Below are 25607 nucleotides of genomic sequence, written 5' to 3' on the forward strand. Positions count from 1 at the left end.
AAAAATGTGACAAACATCGCAACACAAACGCATCTCATCATTACTCAGAGACTTCCTCTGAAATACTCAAACCTAAGATTAGAAACAAGATCGGCTTCTTCTTGAATTGTCACTTCCCTCATACAGAATATCTATTGCATATCTTAGCCAGAGGAAGAGAACTCTTCACTCAGATGACTAACTACCAAAAAAAAGCTGAACAAGTGGCTGAATAAACCCCTCCCTGTCTTCAGTTTTCTTCTTCTTCTTTTAAAGCAGAGGCTGTTCTGCTTCGGACTCACAGATGGTCACACGGCAGCAAAATGCCCGAAGCTGATGTAACGTACGCTGATGTGAAGTTCACAAGACCGAGGGCCAACGGTGAGCTGATCTATCTATCTATCTAGTTTGGGTTTAAAATCCCATTTTAAAACTAACCACTTTGTGTTATGGTTTCAGGTACGTTGTCCTCATCAGCCACGTACTCCGAAGTCAATATTTTGAACTCAGAACAGCCAAGTAGGTTAATAACCAGCCAAAAAAACCTGTGGTCACTAAAAACCAGCAGCAGAATCCGTTTTTATTCATATTCCTCAATCACAATAAGTTGAAACTTGATGTACACGATAAATAGACTTAACCAGTTAATTTACTGTCAGCTTCCTCTTTCCTACGTCTCTTTTTCTGAATAGTTAACTGCACAAAAAAGGAAAAAAAACAGAAATAAGGACAAGAATGAGGCAGGGATGAGCAAAAGATGGGCGTTGCAGGGGAAAATGTGGAAATAAGAGACTTTGCAGAAGTGTTTTATACATACAGATAATAATCCTCCTTAACACTATGAGAAGCTGCAGGTTTCCTGTTCTTGTAGATGCATTAGTAACACCTAATTTGAACTTTATGTGTTGCTATTTGCAGAAAATGAGCTCCCTACAACCAGCAGAATGTGTTTGGTACATGTGCAAATATATTAAGCAACGATATGAATAAATAGAGTGTAATCAATTAAATTCTGCGTCTTTTTCACACGTCAGCCTCTGCTAACGGGAGAAAACAACAAGTCGGGTCGAACGGAAAGTCGAAGATCACCACAGAGCGAGCGGCGCTGCTGGTTCTGAGCGTCCTCCTGGTAGCTGCTGTCATCGCTCTGGGACTCAGCGGTGAGTTTTTTGGGTTAGGGTTAGTCAACTCTGACTCTAATAAATTCAATAATAGACATTAGAAAAAACAAAATGGAGCAGATCCTTTTTTTAAATCATCGATGTTACAACAGAACTGAGAATGAAATTAATTTCAAAAGAAAAATATGACCCATTTGCCCTTTTGTTTTTCTTTAAAATCAGTATTTCACAACATGGAAACCAAGAAAAAGCTCAAAGAGGTTGAAATTCAGCATGAAACGTTGAAGAAAGGTTTAAAAGGTAAGCATGTTCTCAAGATCTCAAACTGTACAGAAAAAGACGGAGAAGTTCAGACAGACTTGGACTGTTTCAGGTGTTTAACTCAAACACACATCTCATGTCACTCTTTCTGTGAAGGATCTTAAACAGTGCAAGAGATTTATGTTATTTCTGCTCAGGTTCTGACGCAAAAAGTCGATCCAGATTATTTTATTGATGAAAGGTTCTGTTAAAACAAAACTGTGCAGCCTCTGCACAACTTCCACAGCTCATTAAGATCTGTCGATGTCACAGAATTTAGAGCGGACAGCAACCACACTGCTGGAAAGAGTTTCTAATTAAACATTCCCTGGTGTTTAAAGTTACTGCAAGATGAATGTATAGCATCCCCGGCTGAATGATGGTCATAGGCCTTGACTGATGGTTCATAGTTTTATTTTAGTGAACCTTATTCACTCATGAACAAGAGCTAAAAAAAAACAGAGAACAAACAAAAAACATTTCTATCCTTTTTTAGACAAAGCTTTTTGAATCATAGCCCTTTGATCATTTAGAGGCGACATTATTATTGTTTTCAGAGTTCGCGATCACAATTTTAAAGCGATACAATGTAACTTCTCAAAAAGTCCACTCTGGAGCTCCCCCTACAGGCTTGGAGGTAATGTACGGTTACACTGTCGTAAATACAACACCCTTTCGCTTTCACGTTTCACGTTTGTTGACGAACCGGCGAGGAGTCAGAAGGTGCAAGCTATGTCGACCGAGAAGGTAAGAGTAATCAAATGTACCTGGGAGCGTGAGAGGGGTCTATTTGTTTTTGCGGTAGGTGTGCCAGAAAGCAAGTTGAAGTACTTCCACTCAGCTCCCGGGCCGCTCCAGCAAAGTTACATAGCGCAGTTTTTTCCAACTCAGACCCCCGAAGGGCATAGGAGACAGGCCAATCGTAATATTAAAACTCATTCTAGCCGCACAATTTTTTTCAAGCTGTTATTTTAAGGTAGAAATGTTACATAGTATTGCTTTAAACTAGAGATCCATTAATAAAATAAGCAAAAGAAAAATAAATAAATGAAATAAAAGAGCTCGAGGTATAGGATTCAAATTAAATTATATTCTTCACATAACCTTCTTGTTTTGCTGGCTTTAGAATTTATACAATTTTTCAAAGATCATAAAAGGATGAAAAGAGTGCTTTAAATACAATAAAGTTTGGAGGCAGGACTCTGTAAATTTAGTAAAATGAATGTGAAATTCAGCAAGTATCAATAGAAGGTTGATAATATAAAATTTTCCTGGATTTCTTTCCTCATTTTGCGTCAGACCAAATAAAACATGCTGAATATTCAGTTTGTAATAGAAGTAAATTTAGTTATTTTGGTCAATCCAAAAGACATGAGAGTAGGTGCAATCCCAAAATAAATGACATTCTGTTTCATCCACATTGCCACAAAAGGAAACGAATGTGTCAATATTGATCTTGTATTTTACCAGACGGCACCCAGGCACACTTTCTCAATTCACACCGACTCAGTATGTTTTCGAACAGAGGCACTTTCAAAATAAAAGGTCCGTTTTGGCGTTGAATGCATATAATGACATAATAACCCGGCTTCAAAGAATATGAGTAAACTGAATGAAAACACTATGTACTTAGAAACAATAATCATATTAAAGGTCATTTACAGAATGAGCAGCTGAAGTGTTCACAGTGAAGGTTTAAAACCAAAGGACAAGCAGATGTTTTAACAGGTTTTATACAACAGTGGAAGGTTGTGCAGCTGTTATCATTGTCCAATGTCCAGTAATGATAACATGTCCAGTAAAGGCAAAATAAGACAGAAGTCCGAACTTTTCATCATCTCTCAAAACAGAAAAGACCACTCATCCACATCCTGTGTGTCGACTGCCTGATCAAGTAACCAGTGAGTTCTGGATTTTGTTTTTCTCACATTCGTTTCCTCTGATGATGGTTAAAGAAACTTTGATGGACTGACAGATTCAGGAAGTTTGTTTTCAGCTGCAGGACAGAAGGCGCCTCCTGCTGCCTCCGAATCACACAAACATGAACTCTGATTTCTTCCACCTGACTCAGTGAAGTCTTTGCTGTTATCTGTTCGAAGATGAGCCAGTTCTGAAGTGTGAGGTCGGCTGGGAGCACTATGTAGAAAAGTGCTATTATTTCAGCACCATGAAATATTCCTGGACAAAGAGCAGAGATGAATGTGGACGTAAAGGAGGAGAGCTGGTGAAGATAAAAAGCAGGGAGGAGCAGGTATGAAACACTGCTGCAGGTTCAAGTTCCCTCTCATTTTATCACATCCTCATGTTTCTCCATCTCAGCAGAGAAAAGTCTCACAGACTCATTTCCATCAATCTTCCCTGTTCAGATTTTCCTGGAGGCCAGACTAAGAGACAAAATGGAAGAAGCTGAGGACAAGTTTTGGATCGGACTGACAGACTCAGAGGAAGAAGGCAGATGGTTGTGGGTGGACCGCTCACCTCTGGACACATGGTTCGAATTGTTGTGAAAACATTTTAGTCCATTTCCAGAATCAAAGTCACCAGTTTTTATTGATCCTTTTCTTCTGTTCTTTATCTCTTAGTTTGACTTTTTGGAGCCCCAAGGAGCCGGACAACTGGAGAGAAAAGAATTCTGCAGGAGAGAACTGTGTGAGGATGGGGGAGAGAGGGGGAGCTGGTGATCTGAAGTGCTGGTTTGATACGTCCTGTGACAAACCTCACAAAAGTATTTGTGAGAAAACAGCACAAACTAGATTGGGTTCTGCTGTATGATGATGAATATATAAATAAAAATATGAATTTCCTAGAAAAGTTCAGAGTATTAAACAAACTCAGCACAGAATCCAGAAGGTGCAGCGATGCGATTTTTGGAAAAACATTTAAAGTTTCCTTCCAAACATGTAGAAAGAATCCTGAAACTTTCTGCTTTGATCATATTTTGTGTTTGATCTGTTTTCTCATTCATCTCATTATTCTGTGCTACAACAGCAGGGTCACCTGTGAAATATATTAAACTGTTTTTGATCATAAACGCTTTTTGTTGTTCCTTCTTTTGAGTTTCAAACATTACAGTTGGGGGACTATTTCCTGGTAGTTTGAGGAGTTGCAGATTCCTGATGTAAAATAACACAAATTGTAGAGAAAAATTGGATAAAAAGAGGGAAAAGGAAGTATTAAACTGATATTAAGAAGGATGTAAATGAAAAAAAGTATCAAATATACATATAAATATATTATATATTATCCAAATTCAATTCAAGGTAAACACAAGAAACTTGTGCTAAAGGAAAAAAAATGGACCAGACTCAGTGAATAATTCCCTATACTCCCTATAATATAGATCAGTGAGCAGTGCTGACCAACATGTCATTGGGGTCATCAGATGGGAACCTCCTTTCATCGGTGTTTCATCTAGTTGGGCCCACACCACCTCCAGGAGGCTAGACGGTGATAACTGGTGTCCCAGAGTCACCCCCCTAATGCCACCCATCACTGCTCCTCACACCACAACAACCATATTTACAGCCATAAGCTACCTCAGCCTCTCACCAACTGCACAACAGTCACAGCGGGGTGGGGATGCAAACCCTGGTTCTGGTAGGGAGAGAAATAAAAGAGGTAAAGATAAGTAGGAATGGGATTCAAACCCTGGTTCGGGTAGGGGGTAATGAAAATATAGAGGGTCCAGAGGTGGAGGCAGGACAAGACACACTAGCAGATTCAGTAGACAAACTCATCTAAACAGTCCTATAATCACTAAAAATGCCAGCAGAAACAAAGCCATACAACTCACTCAAAGCCAACTCACCTAAAATGGCCGTCTGGTTTCAAAAGGCTCACATGGGCCGCACCCTCCACTGAGACAACAGGCTTTTCAACAAATCCTCTACATCCTACTTCCACTGGACAGATTCTAAGCTTCCATCCTCGCTGCTCTGCTTCTGCCCCCAACTCCACATACCTAAGCTTTTTCCTTTCATATGCTTCTGCTACTAATTCCTACCAGGGAACAGTCAGCTCTATGAAATAGACTCTCATTCTACTCCTGGACCACAAGACTATATCAGGCCTTAGATTTGTAGAGGCTATCTCCTGGGGAACAACAAGTTTATTTCCTAAATCTACCTGCATCTCCCAATCACAAGCATCCTCCAAGCTGCCGTGCCTCCTTATCGTCTTATTAACTTTCTCCCCCTCTTGAACAAACTGAATTGCAACTTTCTTCACCTTAGACCCTCCTAAGTTTAAATGCCTTCGTTTTCAAAAATATAAACTGTGACCTCACTGACAAAGATTATAAATAATCAGTTTTTCAGGAAGTTCATTCAACACAAAACTGTGAAACACGAAGGCGTCGCACAGAATTTCTTCCTGACGCGTCTGAAGAGCAGCGAGGACACGTTCGTGGTGAGTCTTGATGCTTTTCTGTCTGCAAAATACTCAAAGAACATCTGAGACATCATCATAAGTTCCTGCAGAGTTCAATTAGACACTAAAGACAAAAGCATTTTGTTTCTGGTATTTTATTCTGATTCTACAACATGTCTTCAGTCTGATGCAAAACCTCTAAAGTTCACCAGTAGGTGTTTATTTTACTACACTTTGTCACTTTATGCCAATTAGTGCACATTTAATCAGAAAATACTTCAGTTGTATTTTAAACAGACTTTCGGAACACTTTAAAACAACAGAATATGTTTTAAAATGTGAGTAATCGGCTGGAAGTTTTACGGTGATATCTATCAGTTTGGTTTCCCGCCCTGTTCATCTGTCGCGTCTCACATTAAACTTTTTTAATTGATCACTTAGAAACAAAAAATGTCACATTTCAAAGGGTTTAATTTAAGACGAAAGATGACTGTTAAAACATATCTCAGCCTTAGAAATTGCACATCCAAGGTTTTCATTCTCGGCTACTTTATTAATCTAAAAATGTATAAAACAGCAAGTATTCCATTAGTTTTGACTTAAGTTTGAGTGTTTTGTGGGAGCCTATTAATATCCACCTCCGGTGTTGTCTGACACAGCTCGAATATTGCCCAAAAAAGGTTAGAAAGGAAGTGAAGTGGTAAAAAAAAATAAGGAACACGTAGCTTTTAACAGCAAAGAAGTTGCCTTTGTTTTCTCTATAAATTTGCCAAACAGAGGATCTTTAAACCTTATATTCCCTCAGTAAAAGTCTGCCAGTTTCCCCCCCTGTGTGTAGTATTTGACATTTTTCTGTCATAAATTTTCACCATTATTCAGCAGAAATTTAAACAAAATTGAAAAGCTTTTGATAAGGGTTCAGTTGATACCGCAAGGTTTAAATATGTTTGTGTTTCAGATCAAGTTGGACTAACTCTGAGGTGTCTGCATGATGATCCGTCCACAGAGATACACCGAAGGTACGAACGTTAATGTTTATGCATTTAACCCGGACTAAGAGATCTGAACACATCACACCAGTTTTGAAATCTTTACACTGGCTTCCAGTCAGTCACAGAATAGATTTTAAAAGCCTGCTGATGGTTTACAAATCCCAGAACGGTTTAGGCCCAAAATACATATGTGATATGTTCAGAGAATATAAACCCAGCAGAGCTCTTTGATCCAAGGACTCAGGTCAGCTGGTCCAGTCCAGAGTCCAGACTAAACATGGAGAAGCAGCATTTAGCTGTTATGCTGCAAACAAGTGGAACAAACTGCCAGTGGAGATTAAACTTTCACCAAATGGAGACATTTTTAAATCCAGGTTAAAAACATTTCTGTTCTCATGTGTCTATGCATGAAATCTGCACGCTATCTTTGAACTTATCTGGACTGTTGCTTGTTTTTAAATTCATCTAAATGATTTTATTTGTTTCTCTTTATATTATTTTATGTATTTTTAATGCTTCTTACACTCCCTGCTGCAATGCTTTTATTTTATGTAAAGCACGTTGAACTGTTAGTACATGAAATGTGCTATATAAATAAATTTGATTTGATTGGATTTGATTTAGCAGACGCTTTTATCCAAAGCAACTTACAAATGAGGATATTACATTACAGCTAACGTCAAAGCTCACAATAAATAAAAGGAAACCACATTATCAGACTCTGTCAGAGGTGGGAAATCAGCAGGAAGATGAAGAGCAACCTGCACTCAGATCTGAGTGGTCTTCATCACACAAACAACAACCACACACGACAGAAAATGACACCTTAAATGGGCAAACAGGACCTGAGAAACAATGTTTGAAATTTAAGTCCATTTACTGTCATAATACATCATTACGTTATTAGATTTAAGTTTGGCAAATGGAACAATAACATATTATGTTTTAGCAAATTAAGAATGAAGGAAAATAAACGTAAAGTTTGTTTTCAAAAAGAGGCAAAGAGGTAAAATGAGGAAGCAACAAACTTTGATGCAATATCATGCAGATAGTGCCAAACAAACATCCTGTTTCACAGTTATCAGCATGAAAAGATATGATATCAGTTAAAAGTGGAACCAGATTCTGCACAGTGATAAACACTTCGATGTTCTTCTGTCTGCACACAACTGCACGACAGTGTGTCGTGGTTCATAAGATGTTGTGTCCTGCTTATAAATGTGAAACAGGAGGATTTAAGGTGGAGTGGAGCCAAAAGCATGCAGAGAGCAATGAGTTCTCTGCTTCAAAGAGGTTTCCATGGTGACACACATAGGCTGGTGAACTGCAGAGTGGTTCGTTGAAGTTTAACAGACATCTCAAAGTTTGCTGTGAATGACTCAATTCAAAAGTTTCGGTCATCAGAACAGAAATGCAGTGTTTTGTGTAATTGTTTAATTTAATCTAATTGTGATCAGGGGTTAAATTGGGTCAGAGCCTGTCTTCGTGGGATATTTAACTTCACATATGTGCAAAGCCTTGTGGGAGCAGCTGGTTTTAACATTTCTGCAGGTGGAAGTGGGTGGTTGTAAAATAAACTGAGTCCCACAGTGACAACATCCCTGTTTCTTTGCTAGTTTTAACCATAACGTTAGATTTAAAGGTCCTATGGCATGAAAATAAATGGAGGCTTTTATGTATTTTTATAGGCTTTAGTGGTCCTCTAATACTGTATCTGAGTTTTTTTCCCCAAAATTCTGCCTTGGTGCAGAATTACAGCCAGCCCCAAAAATGAGCTTTCCTTTGGATCCTCAGAATGAGCTGTTTAGTGGGGGTGTGGCCTTACTTACACCCATGGTACCTTGCGCAAATGTTTTGTGAATCGCTATGGCACGTAGATGGCACGGCAGCCCTATGCCGTAAAACTAGCGAAACCTGTTGAAATGAGCTTACTTTGACAATATGACGAAGTAGTTACTGAACAACTCTCCTAACACAGTCAAACATCAAGCAAGTGCTACACAAGACACAGCAAAAAAGGCGTACGTGAAGGGGAAAGCAGGAGTGAGGATTTTGAGTTTCTCAGCTGATTGCTCTGGTTTGCAAAGATGCACGTAGCGCGAGTCATTTCAATCAGGGGAAAGGCAGATATTGTGCTCGCCATAACACCAACAGCAGGACGGCTATCAAAACAACAAATAAGTACACAACACTCGCGTTACAGTAAATGAGGTGTCCACTCGCATACCTCATGTTATTTACCGTTACATTAGCGACAGTGACCGAGCTATTAGCTGCAGAGCTAACGACAAAGACAGACTGACCGTTTTGACTCTGGAACCATGAATGAATCATTATCCTGATGAAATGCACTGAATTTGCGGATTCATTCTTCTTCAGGAAGCTTGAAGTAGGGGGTTTTGGTCTAAAATGAGCGAGCTAACCATCTCATGGGCATGCAAACACCTCCAACAGCCCAGTTGACAGAGATAAGAGCTTGCAGATGCTATTAGTTGCATAGCTAACCGTTAGCTAAAGTTAGCTGCTAACGATACAAACCCTTTCCTGTGGTAACAAGCTATGTAACTATACTGTACATGCAGGAAAGCAACACAATAATAGAGCGTTAAATTACTTACTCGGGAATGAGATCCTTCCCCAAGTAAGGGGGCGAATGGAAAGGCAGTTTTGGCATAGCCATATATGGGGTCTGGGTGGAAAGAACCTCCACGTCATAAGCGGCGGCTTTCCCGATCAGGCCATCTGCATGGTCACATTACCAAAGGCGGAGAATAATTTCCAGTGCATGGTTTAGGTCTATCGCCATTTTTAGCCCCTGGGGGACTGCAGGCAGGCTAGAGGAACTCATATTAATGTGAAACAACCTTAAAAAGTGAAAATGTCATACCATAGGACCTTTAAGAAAGATTAACCCTTGATTTTTGGCGTGATTCTCCTCTAAACGCTTCTCAGGTGAAGCGGCTGCCTCTCAACAGGAAAAACCAAACAGAGGATTGAAGCTGGCATCAGAGAGAGTGGCTCTGCTGGTTCTCTGTCTCCTGCTGGCAGCTGCTCTATTCGTCATTTACCGTTTCTGTGAGTTCGTACTGCTTCATTTTTACAAATGAACAAGAGGCTGATTTACTGTGAATTAAATTAGCAGGAAAATGTTTCTAGGAATAAAAACAAATGTAGAGAGGAGGAGAGCATACAAGTGAACACGTTTATCTGATGATAAACACAACAGAACATAACGTTTCTTGTGATTTTAGATTTAATTTAACTTTTTAGCAACTCGTGTTCTTTTCAGTGAACACCTAAGAACTTCTCTATGGACTGCAATCGTGTTGTGGTGGTAGGGTTTGAGTGCCTCAGAGATCCTAGGAGCTGCACTATATTATTCATTGAATATGAATTCCAGCGTGGTATCATGATAGGACGCCACCTGTGCAACAAGTAGCTCTCTCAAGGCTGTATGGGCTCAGTTTTAGGGGTAGTTTACACGGAAACGAAAACGGGTTAAAAACGCAAAACCTTTTTGCGGATGCACTTTATCGTTTAGATGGTAATGGCGTTTTGGGGGCATGAAAACGCAAAAAGTGAAACCGCCCTTCAGAGTGGAATTCTTGAAAACGCTCCACTGTCGCGCCACCGTGTAAAGGATGAAAACGCAAAACTGCGTTTCTCATCACATAGAAATGAGTAGAGAAGTAGAAAGACTTCTCTTCTCACACCTAGCCATCTGGCGGGTTTACTGCATCGATAAATATGAAACGTCACACACTTTTGCGTTTCCGTATGCACGCAGATTTTCACCCTAAAATGGTCGTCTAAATGCAGATTTAAAAGTGAAAACGAAACGCCACTTTTGCGTTTTGGTTTCAGATCGTTTCCGTGTAAAGGTAGCCGTAGGGAAAAGGTGAGGAGCTCAGTCCACTGGGAGGGGTTCAGAGTAGAGTTGCTGTTCCTCTGCATCAAAAGGAACCAGTTAAGGTGGCTTGAGTAACTCTAGTAGATCTATGCTTAGACTGTTGCCCCCAAAAACTGGAACCAGATAAGTGGCAGAGAATGGATGAATGGACGGATACATAATAAATCACTTGAAATCTGGCATAAAGACCAAATGTTTCATTTTTGTTGCCCCACGCTGTGATGAAAGTTGTGTGTACACCATCAGTCTGTGACCTGAGCTAACTGCTGTCTTTTCTTTATCAGCTTTTGTTTTCTCGGAGAGCCATCACACCTTTCAAACCCTGAAAGAGGAAAATGAAGCTCTGAGGAAGAATTTCTCAGGTGAGACTTTCCACAAGGTTCAGTCTAAAAGTCTCATTCAGTGCCGTCACGTCAACTTGTGACTCTTTTTGGGTGAAATCTGGATTGTTTACAACCTGCTTCAGTTAAATTCAGCAGATGACAGATGCTGATCTGTTTTCAATGTGTTGATGTAGATTCACTCACCCAGGTTAACGTAACCCGAACCTACTGATATAAACTTCTTTTTTTATTGATGAAAGGTTCCGGTAAAACAAAACTGTGCAGCCTCACAACTTCCACAGCGAGGGCTGGGCGATATGGGCAAAAGTCAAATGTTGATTTTTTTTTTTTTTTTTTTTATATCAGTCGATATTGATATATATCGGGTCCATAACTTTCAGCATCCACTTGAACCCCTTATTTTCCACTCTGCTTATTGGCAGCATGTCTTTAGCAGCACAATAAGCTGCATCTGTAACAGACATCTCTCAGACTTTGTGTCACACGGCGCTGGATGAAGCAGACTCTGTGGTCTGCTGCTGCACAGGCGCTGTTATCAGGGGAAGATTAGCACCTGTTCCGGGCTGTGTTGGTAACAGTTAGCATTCTCCGTGCTCAGACGGGTGGCGCTGCTTCAGGTGATGGAACAGATTAGTGGTATTCCCCGTCTTTGTTGGAACATGTGCTCGACATAATTAGCAGTGCACGCTACTCTGTTTGGTGTCGGACTTTAAAAAAACCAAAATACCTCCACACCACCGAACCTTTCGGGCCCTTCTTATCAACAATGTCATCAACGATGTCATCCCTTACGTCTTGGGCTGCGTCTTCCGTCGTTTCTTCAGAGGGAGCACTCATAGTTCGAAACTGCATACTACATACTACATACTTGCAAACTACATACTTCCATACTGCATACTCATCGATCAGACAGTATGCAGAGCGTTTACCCACAATGCATTTTGCTCCTGCCCGAGCAGAAATCAGCCGGCCTGAAGCTGATTTCGCTTAAGCTCTAAACTCTGTAAACTTTAGCAACATTTGAAACATTTTCAGGCGAGAAAGTAGTCGTTTAGATCCCCAACGTGTTGAAAATCTGACAAAATATCGGCTATTTACAATTTTGTTTCCACGAATTCGGAGCTACTAAAGCTAGCCGCAGTGAGCAACGCACTTCCGGTTATTTTCACAAAATAAAATACCTGTTGCCTTTTATCATCGGGAAAGCCATTACGATACGATTGGTGCTTTTGTTTTGAAAACAGGAAGTGAACCTACCCTCGTTGTAGCTAGCTTGAAACTGCCGTTTTGACAGGAAATGAAGATTGGCGACGTCACGTTATGTTGCATCTTGGGTAGTTTGAGTACGAGTAGTAAACTCATGATGCATACTCAACATTTCGGCGAATCTAGTGTGCATCCGGGAATTTTGCATACTAAAACTCGCATACTAACTCAAAAAGTTAGTATGAGTAGTGGAAGTAGCAGGAGAAGTATGCGGTTTCGAACACAGCCATTTTCTTTCTTTATACTGCTACAGCAGCACAAACAAACACGCCACGACTAGCTGCTGGCATGGCTCTATTCCAGCCACGTGATTGGTTCAGCACGCGCAACTCTTGTTGTCATTGGCTGTTCGTGTTGTCTGTCAAAAGGTGGACAAATGTGGGGTGGTCCGTGGTGTAGTGGGTAGCAGGCGCCCCATGTACAAGAGGCTATAGTCCTCGCTGCAGCTGGCCCCGGTTCGAGTCCCACATCGGACAGCCCTTTGCTGCGTGTTGTTCCCCCTCTCTCTGCCCCCTGCTTCCTGTTTCTCTGAACGATCTTATTCATTAAAGGCACAAAAGCCCCAAAAAAAAATTATAAAGAAAAATGGACGAATGTAATCTATGAAAAAGAACATCGGCCATGTTTCATATCGCTTTTGAGGAAAAGTTATTCCTCAAGAAAGCGTTATAGTTTTACCGCCCAGCCATACTACAGTGTAACTACATGTAAACATCATCCTGAAACAGCTACATGTCATGTAAAATGAAAGAATGTTAGAATTTACAAAGGAAAAAACAGACGTTATAATTGTTGAGCCATTCTTTCAAGCTTAATGTTTATATTTATAAATCAGGCTGCTGCATCTTTCTTTTTTAATTACAAAGTCTATTTTTTGTTTATTTCTTTTAAATTAACCTGAACTAACTTCGGATTTAACCTTTTTCTTTCTTTCAATGATTTTCAACTCTGACTGCTGAAGCAGTCTGGGAGTGACATGGAGGAAAGTGCTATTATTTCAGCACCATGAAAAATTCCTGGACAAAGAGCAGAGATGAATGTCGACGTAAAGGAGGAGACCTGGTGAAGATAAACAGCAGGGAGGAGCAGGTATGAAACACTGCTGCAGGTTCAAGTTCCCTCTCATTTTATCATATCCTCACATTTCTTCATCTCAGCAGAGAAAAGTCTCACAGACTCATTTTCATCAACTTTCCCTGTTCAGAGATTCCTGGAGATTAGAGTAAGAGACAAAATGGAGGAGAATGAGGACATGTTCTGGATCGGACTGACAGACTCAGAGGAAGAAGGCAGATGGTTGTGGGTGGACCGCTCACCTCTGGACACAAGGTTCGATTGTTGTGAAAACATTTTAGTCCATTTCCAGAATCAAAGTCACCCGTTTCTATTCAACCTGCTCTTTGTTCTTCATGTGTTAGGTTAACGTTTTGGGCTCCTGGCCAGCCCGACAACAGTCGTGCAGAAAGTCCTGATGGACAGGACTATGTGAGGATGGGGAACCGAGCAGGAGCTGATAACCTGAAGTGCTGGTTTGATAAATTCTGCGCTGTGCCTCACAAAAGTATTTGTGAGAAAGAAGCAGGATCTGGTAGGAATTCATGTGTGTGAAGTCTTTCAAATAATCTCAGTACAGACATTTAAAGTTCCAAATATTAAAAAAAAGCAAAATACTCTGCTGGGAATAATGTTTTGATTCAGATTTGTTTTCTCAGAGCACTGAAAGCATCAGTACAATACAACAGGATCGAATGTCTGCTGCAAAATAGTACAGAATAAAAAGAATAAAATAAATCATTGTGCTAAAAAACTAAAGTTAAAACACATATTGATACCCATCGTTAGGCCAGTTTCAAAAGTATTTTCAGTATATGTCACCTTTCTAACCTTGACTAGGTTCTACAAAGAGCTTTAAATGTGTTTTATCATTCATAAACGCTCATTTAGTGCTTCTTATCATATATATGCGCTCTACATACAGTATGCAGCTCTGTTTTTCTCCACACTCACACACCAATGAACATATCAGGGGCAGCTGGGGTTCAGGTCCTGCTTTAGGGTCACTTTACCATGTGGATCCAACTACCAACCTTCTGGTTGAAAGCTTTTTTCAGCCCTCCTCCAGCTGTGCCATGCCAGTAGCAGACATGATGACATCTTCTTATCCTTCTCATTACTTTTGCAGCTTTTAAACGTTTAAATATCTGAGGATCATTCAGATGTTGGCTTAAGAAGTTTCAGTTTCCTGCAGCTTGTTCGCATCAAAGTAAACTGCTGATGTTAAGTTTGTTTAATCTTGTTACTGCGAATCAATAAACCAGATATAAACTGGACTGTGAGTGGAGACTGGGTACTTTTACATGAACACACTCATCACATGATCAAAGAAATGAACAAATCGGTTTTACTTACAATGAGCAGTAGATTTTGTCTCGTATCAATAGACAAAATCCTATGTTCATAACCTCCGTTCCCTGAAGGAAAGAAGCGATGTACAATACAAAGTTTGGGATATCGAGCCCTCACCTGTCCTGGGTGAAAACACCTCTAATCACGTTTGAAGGCAAATGAGGTGTAATGACAAGTGTCAGGCCCAGGGGCGTCTGTAGCTTGAGCAAACATTCGGGGCTGTAGCCCAGACATGAAAATAATTTTTAACGGGGGTCCGGGGGTTTGTCCCACGGGAAAAAAAAATTAAAAAAGGGGGTGTTAAAATGAAAATTTAACACACTTCAAGACCAGCTGCTACACAATTAAGAAACTGATATTATGCCTTTAATTTAGTAGTAGGCTATACTATCTATGTCTTTGCGGTGTGCATAGACAACGCTGTGCATATTCATATCCTCTACTGGATAGTGTCAGGCTGGACATTTCTGATGTGTTAGGCGAGTTTCTTTTAGCTGTATCCCTTATCCATCAGATTCTAAAGCGAATTAGCTTTGTTTTGTAGCGAAGTAAGGTTCGCCTTTTTGGCTTTTAATCAACAGGACGATTATAGCGAAATATTCTTTTACATTCATCATGACATATCAAATTGCTTTCTTTTTCCTTTTAAATTAGCATTAGGAAAACAAAACAACTTCCCCTTAAATATATGTCTATATGTATCGGCATAAAATAAAAGACTCAATACACACAAGCTCCAAAATATCACACCTGATTACTTTGAATGTTTACCTAGCTGGAAGGCTCGACAAATGTTAAATGATAAAACAAAAGAAAACTAGCTAGGCTATTTCTTAAAGTAGTTTGGCTTACAAGACTAACTCTAGGTTTTTAGTTTCCTTTAAAATACAATTTTGTTGCCTGTGAAAGACAGCTTGTGGATTAAGCTAGCAGGCTAATCGATAGCCCACAAGCTTTCTAGAAATAGCTAATGCTAGCGGAGTAACGTTATGCAGTGATAGCTAGCTTCTACAATGAAACGTCAACCATGAAGAGTGACAGAAAACACAATTTTGATTAAATTTTAGAAGTAATGTCTGAGATGAAAATACATACCTCTATACTGGGCTTTCTTCTCCTCCTCATCTTTTTTTTGTTTTCGCCCCTGTGCACACCAGACAGTTTGGTCCTTTTCATGTCGCTAGTTGACCTTCTACGACCGTTAGCGTGATCTAGTTCCAGTGTGGCTGTGACTTGCAACTGCATCGTCATGACGACACCCATGCACATATTTTATGTAATATCAGGGCTCTCAAGTTTTCAAGTTTGCTTGGAGTGAGATTCGGGCGGGGCAGGGGCCGGGCCATGTGCGTGGGGGGGTTTCTTTCGGGGTTTTTTTTGGGGGGGGGTCCCTTGCAGTATCCCATCGCCATAAACTAGCTACTTAAAGAACAAAGAAATTGTTTTATTTATACCAAAATCACAAATCTTCACTTTTACACTAAATTCTGCTATATTTTAAAATAAATTGTTTTAGGTATGCAAAGTCTTGAATAAAAAATAACCCCAAATGGGCCCCTTGAGCAGTCCCTCTCTGTGTGTGTTTGTTTATGAGTGTTGTAAGTGTTTGTGGCAGATTTTGATGCTTGATGACTGATACTGGGGGCTCCCATTTAAAGCACTGTGGCTCAATGTCAGCCATTTTCACAGTCATGATGGATGACAGAGTTCCATTCAGAAACAAAGTGTTCCTGGTCTTGGTTTTATTGAGCCCGACCATGGAAAAAACCCTCTCTGCATCAGCATTTCAGTGCGGCAGAACTAATACCAGTTTGGCAATTGTAGATAGTCTTATTGGGATTCTGCTCATACCAGTCACCTTTGAAAAAAATTAACCACGGAAGCTTAATTACACTCCTACATATTTTTCATTTTTCATTAAGTTGCTCATGTCAAAGGGTGTGTGCTGAATATTTAGGCCTACTACTCCAACGAACACTTTAATCGGCATGTATTGGTCTTTTACAAAGAGTAGGAAAACTATAGTAACTAATAAAAGATTGAAATAATGAAGATATGACCTGCTGATGATCCTGACGGTTCTCTTCCACCTCCAGCTCGTCTACAACTTCTGCACGCATTCAGAGCATAATAAGCTATGTCCGCTGTGCATTCATGGGACGCGTGCTTGCAGCTGAAAGCTATTTCACACCTCACCCGGCAACAAGAAATTCTGTTTTCTGATTGGCTGAGAAATTCTATTTTGTGATTTTCCGATGGGTTGCTAAATCAAGACAGCTGTACCAGAACTATAGTTCTGAGCTGTACGAGCGCACAGTAACCTGCCATTGACTCGTTTATAGTATCGGCCATTAGAATTTCTGTGCGACGAAGTTGATCATTTCTCAGCGTGAGAAATGGCATGTGTGGCGTGTGAGCGTGTGAACTTGTTGAAATGCGTGTGTCTCACGCTCATTGCGTGAGACTTGAGAGCCCTGGTAATATAATATTACATTTTCATTCAAAATATGGGTTGGGGCATTTTCGTTTGCATGTGTCGGCCACCGTATGAAAGGCATAAAAAGCCCCCCAAAAAATAAAAAATAAAATAAAATAAATAAATTTTAAAAAAAGGGGGCGCCCCCTGCCAATTTGGCGCCCCAGGCAGCCGCCTTGGTGGCCTGTAGGAAGAACCGGCCCTGCTCAGAGCAGCTAAAAGTTTCTCACCGTTGCTCTCTGTATTTCAAAGTACGCCGATATCGGAGCTTGCAGCGGCTCTACAGATGACAGGTGAGTGGTTAGCCTGTTAGCCACAGAGCTTGCAGCGGCTCTACAGGTGGCAGGTGAGTGTTAGCCTGTTAGACACAGATCTAGCATTAGCATGGACGACGGTAAGCGTTAACAAGCCTTTATTTTGATAACTGACTCGTCTTACCGACGTACTTGTCTCCGGACTTCCAATCGATATGTGCTCTGACTTTCTTTCAGTGTAACTCGGGATTTTTCTCCTTTTTCTGTCCTTTTCACAAGTAGCTGCGCTTTACTTCTCTGGTTAAGGTCAGAAAATAACGTAAAAATCGCCCGTCTGCAGTTCACCTGCAGTTCACCTTCGAGCTGAGAGGCTGAACGTGGCCTGCGTAGCCCCTGATTGGCTGTTGAGGCACTCCACGTGGGGTCATACAAACTGTGTGGTGCATTCAAATGCAACAGGAACATTAAACTTTACCGATGCAAACATAAAATAAATACTCTCCCGCTTCTTTTATTGGTCTCTATGTCAGTCCAGAGAGATTCGGGGCTGAAGCCCCGAATGACCAGGTCTCTCGACGCCCCTGGTCAGGCCCCACCTGCACATACTGTAAATACATCATTCTTCAGTTAGGTTATATACAAGATATAGCATTTAATTCCCTTTCATTCAATTCACTCTGTAAAACACAAAGTATGGGACACGTATACAGTCAGAGTGGGGAGTCGGAAACGTTTACACGCAAGAAATTTCATGTCCACGTTATCAATTAGCTCCGAAGGAAACAAGCAAACAAATGCAAACACTAAGGAGCTGAAATCAACTTAACCTTCTTTGTTTAACACTGTACTGTACCAGAGCATGTGAACGGAGCGGAGCGCAATTCCCGCTCCCCGCTCAGGAGGATGTTCGCTCATTCGCTCCCCGCTCAAAGTTGCGCCAGGACACTCTGCTCAAAACTTGCTCCACGCTCACCTTAATTTTCCTGCTGCTCAGGCGAAATCGCTCCACGCTCGCTCAAATTTTCAGGAGAAGGAATTTTCTGACATTTTTACTTCATGTAATTATGACAGGGCCCTGGGACACACGGCGTTTGATTTAATGATGTGACTGGTGTATTGTCTTATTTAACTGGCTGTTAAATTATCGCCACTCTGACGTACAAAATATAATGTTTAGAAAATGTTGGGCGCCAGGTAGAAAACTACCACGTCAGGACGAAGGCCACCAGATTACTCAGCTTAAATATGCATCACACGACACAGCAAAGACAGAGCCCAGGCTGGGCTAGGCAGGAGGAGGGAGAGGCATGCGTGTGTGTGTGTGTGTGTGTGTGTGTGTGTGTGTGTGTGTGTGTGTGTGTGTGTGGCCACGAGAGCATCAGCAGAAACGGAAGCAAAGCAGAGGAGACGAGGGTCACGGTTAGAACTAGCACCTTAGCAGTCAGCTTAATTCAGACAATCATAAAGGGGAACATGTCTTCACGGTACCTGACCTGTTCCGAGCGTTCCCGTGTCCCAAAACTCCAGACGAAATACACAATCCACGCTCGATAGCATTTGTAGGCCCTACAGTTCGGGCGTTTCCCTGTTTATTATCCGCACTCTCTCTGCAACTAATGCTAGCTCCGCCACACATAGAACACACCGTTGCGCCCTCGACTTGAATTGCTCACTTCCTCATTTACTACGGGTGACAAGGCCCGCATGGCTGCTTGACCCCAGCTGTGAACGTAACATCTCGCTCCATTCATGTTGCCCCATGTTTCCTATTTAATTATTAATTTATTACACTAGATTACATTAAATCAAAAATGTTATTTTACAAATTTTATAATCCGACATTTTTAATTGACGTTGTGAGCGCATCGGAGCGAACTGGAGCGGAGCGAAATCCTCGCTCCGGCTTTTGAATTGAAAACCGCTCTCCACTCTCACCATATGTCACCGCTCCGCTCCACCGTCCGCTCCGTTCACATGCTCTGTACTGTACTGAATCTTTTTCAAATTGCTTTCAAATAGTTACACAACGATTTGATTGACATAGTGCAATATGGCCAAATTCAGTCAATTTTCTTACCATCACATTGAAATATGAGCGAGCCAGAGACTTACAACACTTACACACATAAGCTTTAGTGTTTGACTATATAAAGTTATATATTTGTTTGTGTATTTAACACCAAAATTAGCACTCTTAAAGTATGTGATGTATGCTTATAACCATACATCACATAGTTAGCAAACGTGTTTAGCTAGTATTCACTAAATCTCACTTACACTTGGCTTACCTTTCTCTATGCTTCCTCTCTAAGTGCCGGTAAAAGTTGGATGTGGTCCCAGCCGCCTCTGTTTGCGTTGCTTTACAAAATGTTCATGTTGAGCTGTGGTTTCTGTCAGTTGTAGTTGTGCAAAAAAACTATTTGTGGTTCAGGTCACCAAATTATATTACAGGCGAGTTGGCTAACATCTTCACGGCCTCTTCTCCTGTCACCCACATGCACTTTCACAGGTGGTGTGCGAAAGGGGCGGCAAACGGCATTCCGACATGCAAACGTGTACAGTTGGTGAGAGGCTGAGGTAGCTTGTGGCTGTAAAAGATGGTTGTTGTGGTGTGAGGAGCAGTGTTGGCTGGCATTAAGGGGGTGACTCTGGGACGCCAGTGATCACTCTCTAGCCTCCTGGAGGTGTCATGGGCCCAACTAGATGAAACACTGATGAAAGGAGGTTCCCACCTGTTGACCCCGATGACATGTTGGTCAGCACTGCTCACTGATCTATATTATAGGGATTATAGGGAATTATTCACTGAGTCTGGTCCATTTTTTTTCCTTTAGCACAAGTTTCTTGTGTTTACCTTGAATTGAATTTGGATAATATATTATATAATATATTTATTCAATATAAACACAAGAAACTTGTGCTAAAGAAAATAAAAATAAAATAAAGGACCAGACCCAGTGAATACCCTACGCCAGTCTACGTCATTAGACATTCTCTGGTATTCACCAGCCTGAATGGCCTGCACTTTTGTTCGCAATGGAAGACCATAGTTATGCCACGCCACAGGAGAAGGGATCCTCGTTGCCAAAAAAGCGAAAAAGAGAATCTTGACAAGTAGTTCAACAAGTTGCAACGCACATTTGAAAACGCGAGGCGCTAGAGAGCAAATTCATTTGACTTTGCAAAATAAAATTGCACCACTAGATGGGGGAAGAAATTACACAGTGTCCCTTTAATATCAGTTTAATACATCTTTTTTCTTCTTTTTATCCACTTATTCTCTACAATTTGTGTTATTTTACATCAGGAATCTGCAACTTCTCAAACAACCAGGAAATTGTCCCCCAACTGTAATGTTTGAAACTCAAAAGAAGGAACAACAAAAAGCGTTTATGATCAAAAACAGTTTAATATATTTCACAGGTGACCCTGCTGTTGTAGCACAGAATAATGAGATGAATGAGTAAAAACAGATCAAACACAAAATATGATCAAAGCAGAAAGTTTCAGGATTCTTTCAACATGTTTGGAAGGAAACTTTAAATGTTTTTCCAAAAATCACATCGCTGCACCTTCTGGATTCTGTGCCGAGTTTGTTTAATACTCTGAACTTTTCTAGGAAATTCATATTTTTATTTATATATTCATCATCATACAGCAGAACCCAATCTAGTTTGTGCTGTTTTCTCACAAATACTTTTGTGAGGTTTGTCACAGGACGTATCAAACCAGCACTTCAGATCACCAGCTCCCCCTCTCTCCCCCATCCTCCCACAGTTCTCTCCTGCAGAATTCTTTCCTCTCCAGTTGTCCGGCTCCTTGGGGCTCCAAAAACTCAACTAAGAGATAAAGAACAGAAGAAAAGGATCAATAAAAACTGGTGACTTTGATTCTGGAAATGGACTAAAATGTTTTCACAACAATCGAACCACCTGTCCAGAGGAGAGTGGTCCACCCACAACCATCTGCCTTCTTCCTCTGAGTCTGTCAGTCCGATCCAAAACTTGTCCTCAGCTTTTTCCATTTTGTCTCTCAGTCTGGCCTCCAGGAAAATCTGAACAGGGAAGATTGATGGAAATGAGTCTGTGAGACTTTGCTCTGCTGAGATGAAGACAGTAGGAGGTGACTTTTTTTATGAAAAATGGTTCGTCCTTTTGACACCGATCCCGTGGATGAAGGTGCAGCATTACTGCACAGAGAATTAAATATTCGTCGGGAGATGGTTATCAGACTGCGCATAGATGTTTTAGCATTTACAGACAATTATCTTTTTGAGCGGCACCATCAGAATTTTGTTGGGACAAAAGAAAAAAAAGACATAATAGACAAATAAATATTTTTATGAATAGGCTTAAAAAAGACATATATAGGCCTATTATATTTTATAAAGAGACTTGTGTCTTGAGGGTGGACTCCCTCCAGGGATTCCCTCAGCCACTGGCCTTCCGTTAGAGGTGGCGGTGCTGGGCCACCACCCGTTTTACGGGCATCTGCCTTCTTTCTGTTGGCTCAGTAGAAGTCTGTGTTAGTTTAAACAGGCTTAATTATTTAACAGAACATGATATAGATGAGAAGACATTTATGTGTGTGAAAACAGCATTATGTTGGGGATAAAATAACTGCACAGTCAAATAGCAACTTAATGTTTACCTTACAATGTAAAACATGATAAAAATTAGGTACCTCCATGGCGAGGTCTCACCTGTTTGAACAATGGGCCTTATGCAAGAACATTTTCGTATTTTTATTCTAAATTTCTCAATTTTTTCGTAAGAAGGTCTCGTACGAACACGCCACGTCAGATTCAACAAACGCTCTTAAAGGAGCAGTTCACTATTTAAGACCTTGAGTCCCAGTTCCAGCTTGTTTATCAAGAATAAGAAATGAGGAGACCATTTTCACAACAATAGCTCATTTCTATCCATTTTGGCTGTTTTCGCTGGTCCATCCTGCTGCTACAGACAGGGTTCCATTGGGCACTCTGTTCAATGTCCTTAAAACAATACTAATGTTAATTTTAAAGAAAAGGTCAACTCACCGGGTGGTTCGTGGATGTTCCTGTGTGTCCCAAAAAAAATTGCGTTGCGAAATAAAAGTTATTTCTTGCTTTATTTAGCATTTTGTAATCCAATTGTATTCCGTTTGGAAGCCTTTTCACTTTCACTTTCACTGTCAGATCACTGCGCCAGGGCTAGAGCCTCAGACTCAAATATTGACCCATCCCACGTGACGTCACAACAAAAGCGTCAGCCATTTTGGACGTGAAAACAAGTAGTCTACGACAGCCAACAACGGAGGAGTGAGGAACATTCAAAGAAAAATATCGATTCGATCAGTAAGGTTTACATCATGCCGGCATATTGTTGCGCGCCTGGGTGTACCAACAGTCAGCAGACGAGGAAAGATTTGTCTTTTTACCGGATCCCCACTGACCTTGAGCGACGGAGAAGATGAGTCGCGGCGATCAATAGGAAAGACTGGCAACCTTCAGTATACCAGCGGTTGTGTAGTGACCACTTTGTTGGAGGTAAGTGTCGAATAAAGATATATAACATATACATATACATGCAAAATAAAGATAAAGCCTGAGAGGGATTTTCCACGGCACACCAGATGATCTCTCACGGCACACTAGTGTTCCCCCGTGCCATTTCAGGGTTGCCTTTCTACTAGATAAAACATAACACAGCGCCTTTAGTAAAGCACTACGACTTGGTCATTGTAAATCTCGTAATAGCAAGATTATAACACTGTGTCAACGGGTTTACATGTCGTTTATCCTGGTGAACAACGTTAAATGAAAAATGTAAACAAACCTTAGCTGTAAAAATATGGCGCCCACCGGCTCCAGGGACGATCCACTGGTAAAAGGCAGGTCACATTGCCCGACACAAAATATTTGTAGGCATCCAAACTCTTGTATGCCTTTAGATCCTTTCCCGTGTATGGCGATGGGTTTTTTACAACATAAATATAAAGGTCGTGGGGGCCGAAGTCGGGTAAAGACGAGGCGGTGGCATGCTGTCGGACGTCTGTAAACAGCCCTGGTGGAAGCAAGTACACATCTTTTTCTAAACCTCCAATTTTCAGCTTCTCCAAATACCTCTCCCTCTGCTGACCCACTAAAGGCCCGACCTCGCTGGATAGTGGAGTTTTTTTCTGCATCTTGTTCTTTCTTCTTTTATTCAATTTTCAGTCTGTCTGTATCGTTACTGTTACTATCGTTACTCGCAAATCGTTGTCTTCTATACGTCCAAAATGGCGGTTGCTTTACGAAAGTCACGTGACTGGGAAGGGACAATAGAGCGGACTTTTACGTGCGTCATGATTTAGCATGGAAAATAGTTCCTGAACAGCAAAGAACACGGATGGAAAACCATAAAATGCGGCGACATTTTTTTTTTTTAATACCACTAACCACCCGGTGAGTTGACCTTTTCTTTAAAATTAACATTAGTATTGTTTTAAGGACATTGAACAGAGTGCCCAATGGAACCATGTCTGTAGTAGCAGGATGGACCAGCGAAAACAGCCAAAATGGATAGAAATGAGCTATTGTTGTGAAAATGGTCTCCTCATTTCTTATTCTTGATAAACAAGCTGGAACTGGGACTCAAGGTCTTAAATAGTGAACTGTTCCTTTAACTTCGGAAAAAGTGTGTAAACGACCTGCGTAAATGATGAATCACACCTGTGCGTATCTAAGTTCACGTGCACGAGGATGGTAGATTTGCATACTCCACGCCCAAAATTATACCATATAAGGCTGTGCTTCCTCGCTCCTGTGCCAGGAAGTGTTGAGTGTTGAGTCATGAGAATGGCATCAAGGCGCAAAAAGAGCAACTTTACGGGCTCTGAGATTGAAGTTCTGCTTTCAGAGATCCAAAAAAGTAAAATCTGTCATTTTTAGCAGTGTCAGCAGTGGAATTACGGGACCTGCTAAAGCGAAGAAATGGGAAGCAATTAGGAGTGCTGTTAATACTATGTCACCGAAATAAAAAAATAAATGGTTTGATATAAAAATAGCTTAAAAAAAAAACGTCTCGCCATGGGCAGGCGCTCGATGACTGCAACTAAAGCTGTGCAATCAGTTGTTGCCTCATCATGATGGTACTCTGATGGGGGGTCCATGAGGGGGGTCTTCTGCCACCACACCTTCTGGTCTGCCTGGGCTGGTTCAGGTGGAGACCCTCGTTCATGGCGCAATATTGCCATGAACGAGGTATGGAGACACACCCACCTGGCCTTCAGCTCAGTGCGCTCCACGACAGCACGGGTGCTTTGATGCGTCTCGTGCTCCAATTATGATTGGCAGTCCAGCCAAGGCATGACAGTCCCTCTTAATTTGTACTTGTTGGACAGCGGTGTATGGGAATTTGATGTACCATGGGTGATAAACTGATGAGAGTTTTGATGACCAAGGGGAGCGCACGACTCACAGAGGACTGGGACACCCCCGATCTGTCTCCAATCTCCCTCTGAAAGGTTCCACTGGCCAAAAATCCAAGGGTGGTGAGGACCTGGGCGTGTGGTGGAATTGGGTTTGATCGGCGGGTTTTTCTCTGGAGTTGTGGCTCTAGCAAGCTGCATATTTGCAGCAGCACAGTCCTTGGGAATCTTAATCGCGATGTCAGCCATTCGTCTGTCTCCAAACAGGCTCTTCCAAGAGCCTGACGCACTAAGGCGTCCAAAAGTAGCAAGACAGCCGCTGCGCTTCCCGTTACAGATTCAAATGAACCTTCAATTAGTGCACAATTTAAGTCAAACAGAATAATGTCAGCATAATTATGGAGTATAATGTATATTTATTTATGTTTTCTTCAAAGTAATTAAATATACAATCCATTAGTCAAGCAAACTTGATTGGAATAACGGCGGACTATTTTATGAAACTCCTACGACAGGTTAGCCTGACTGACGCGTCCACATCTTGATGAGATGGTGGTCTGAGAACTAGGTGTGCAATTTCTCGTATTTAAGGCGTGGTTTACGAATGCCAAGAGCCGTTTATTGGGCGCTACGAATGTCTATCAAATGGCGTCTGGTTCTTCCCATGCTGCTTTGCGCGCGATTCATAGCCAATTGTATCACTTATACCAGATGACGTATGTAGAGTGACAGAAATTCGATGAGGAAGAAGAAGAAAAAAAAGTGAAATAAAAGTAAACTTGCGTTCTAAGCTACTTAAAAC

General features: G+C 41.1%; 1 protein-coding gene and 1 long non-coding RNA gene across 3 annotated transcripts; both read left to right on the top strand.

Annotated features, from left to right (window-relative positions):
• Positions 1–265: 265 nt before the first annotated feature.
• LOC142367689 (C-type lectin domain family 4 member C-like) lies at positions 266–4387 on the top strand. 2 transcript variants are annotated; one of them, XM_075449710.1, is made up of 8 exons: positions 266–360; positions 439–498; positions 1014–1139; positions 1323–1400; positions 3251–3301; positions 3500–3651; positions 3767–3891; positions 3983–4387. In XM_075449710.1, exons 1-8 carry the CDS (start codon positions 303–305, stop codon positions 4170–4172), a joined length of 840 nt encoding a protein of 279 aa, XP_075305825.1. In that variant the 5' UTR covers positions 266–302; the 3' UTR covers positions 4173–4387. The 2 variants fall into 2 exon arrangements, with proteins under 2 accessions (XP_075305825.1, XP_075305826.1); XM_075449711.1 differs by lacking the exon at positions 439–498.
• Positions 4388–5739: 1352 nt separating this feature from the next.
• Positions 5740–9870, top strand: LOC142367775 (uncharacterized). Its single transcript, XR_012767173.1, has 3 exons — positions 5740–5807; positions 6727–6787; positions 9713–9870. It is a non-coding gene; the product is annotated as an uncharacterized LOC142367775 (long non-coding RNA).
• Positions 9871–25607: the final 15737 nt, after the last annotated feature.

Source organism: Odontesthes bonariensis, chromosome 18 (genome assembly GCF_027942865.1).
Source record: "Odontesthes bonariensis isolate fOdoBon6 chromosome 18, fOdoBon6.hap1, whole genome shotgun sequence".
NCBI classification, from domain to species: domain Eukaryota; kingdom Metazoa; phylum Chordata; class Actinopteri; order Atheriniformes; family Atherinopsidae; genus Odontesthes; species Odontesthes bonariensis.

What these genes read in the sequence shown, in the direction of transcription:
- LOC142367689 (XM_075449710.1), top strand. Translation starts at nt 303, where the DNA reads ATGCCCGAAGCTGATGTAACGTACGCTGATGTGAAGTTCACAAGACCG. An exon ending in CATCGCTCTGGGACTCAGCG is followed by an intron (nt 1,140 to 1,322) that starts GTGAGTTTTTTG and finishes CTTTAAAATCAG; the next exon opens with TATTTCACAACATGGAAACC. An exon ending in GTTGAAGAAAGGTTTAAAAG is followed by an intron (nt 1,401 to 3,250) that starts GTAAGCATGTTC and finishes CTCTCAAAACAG; the next exon opens with AAAAGACCACTCATCCACAT.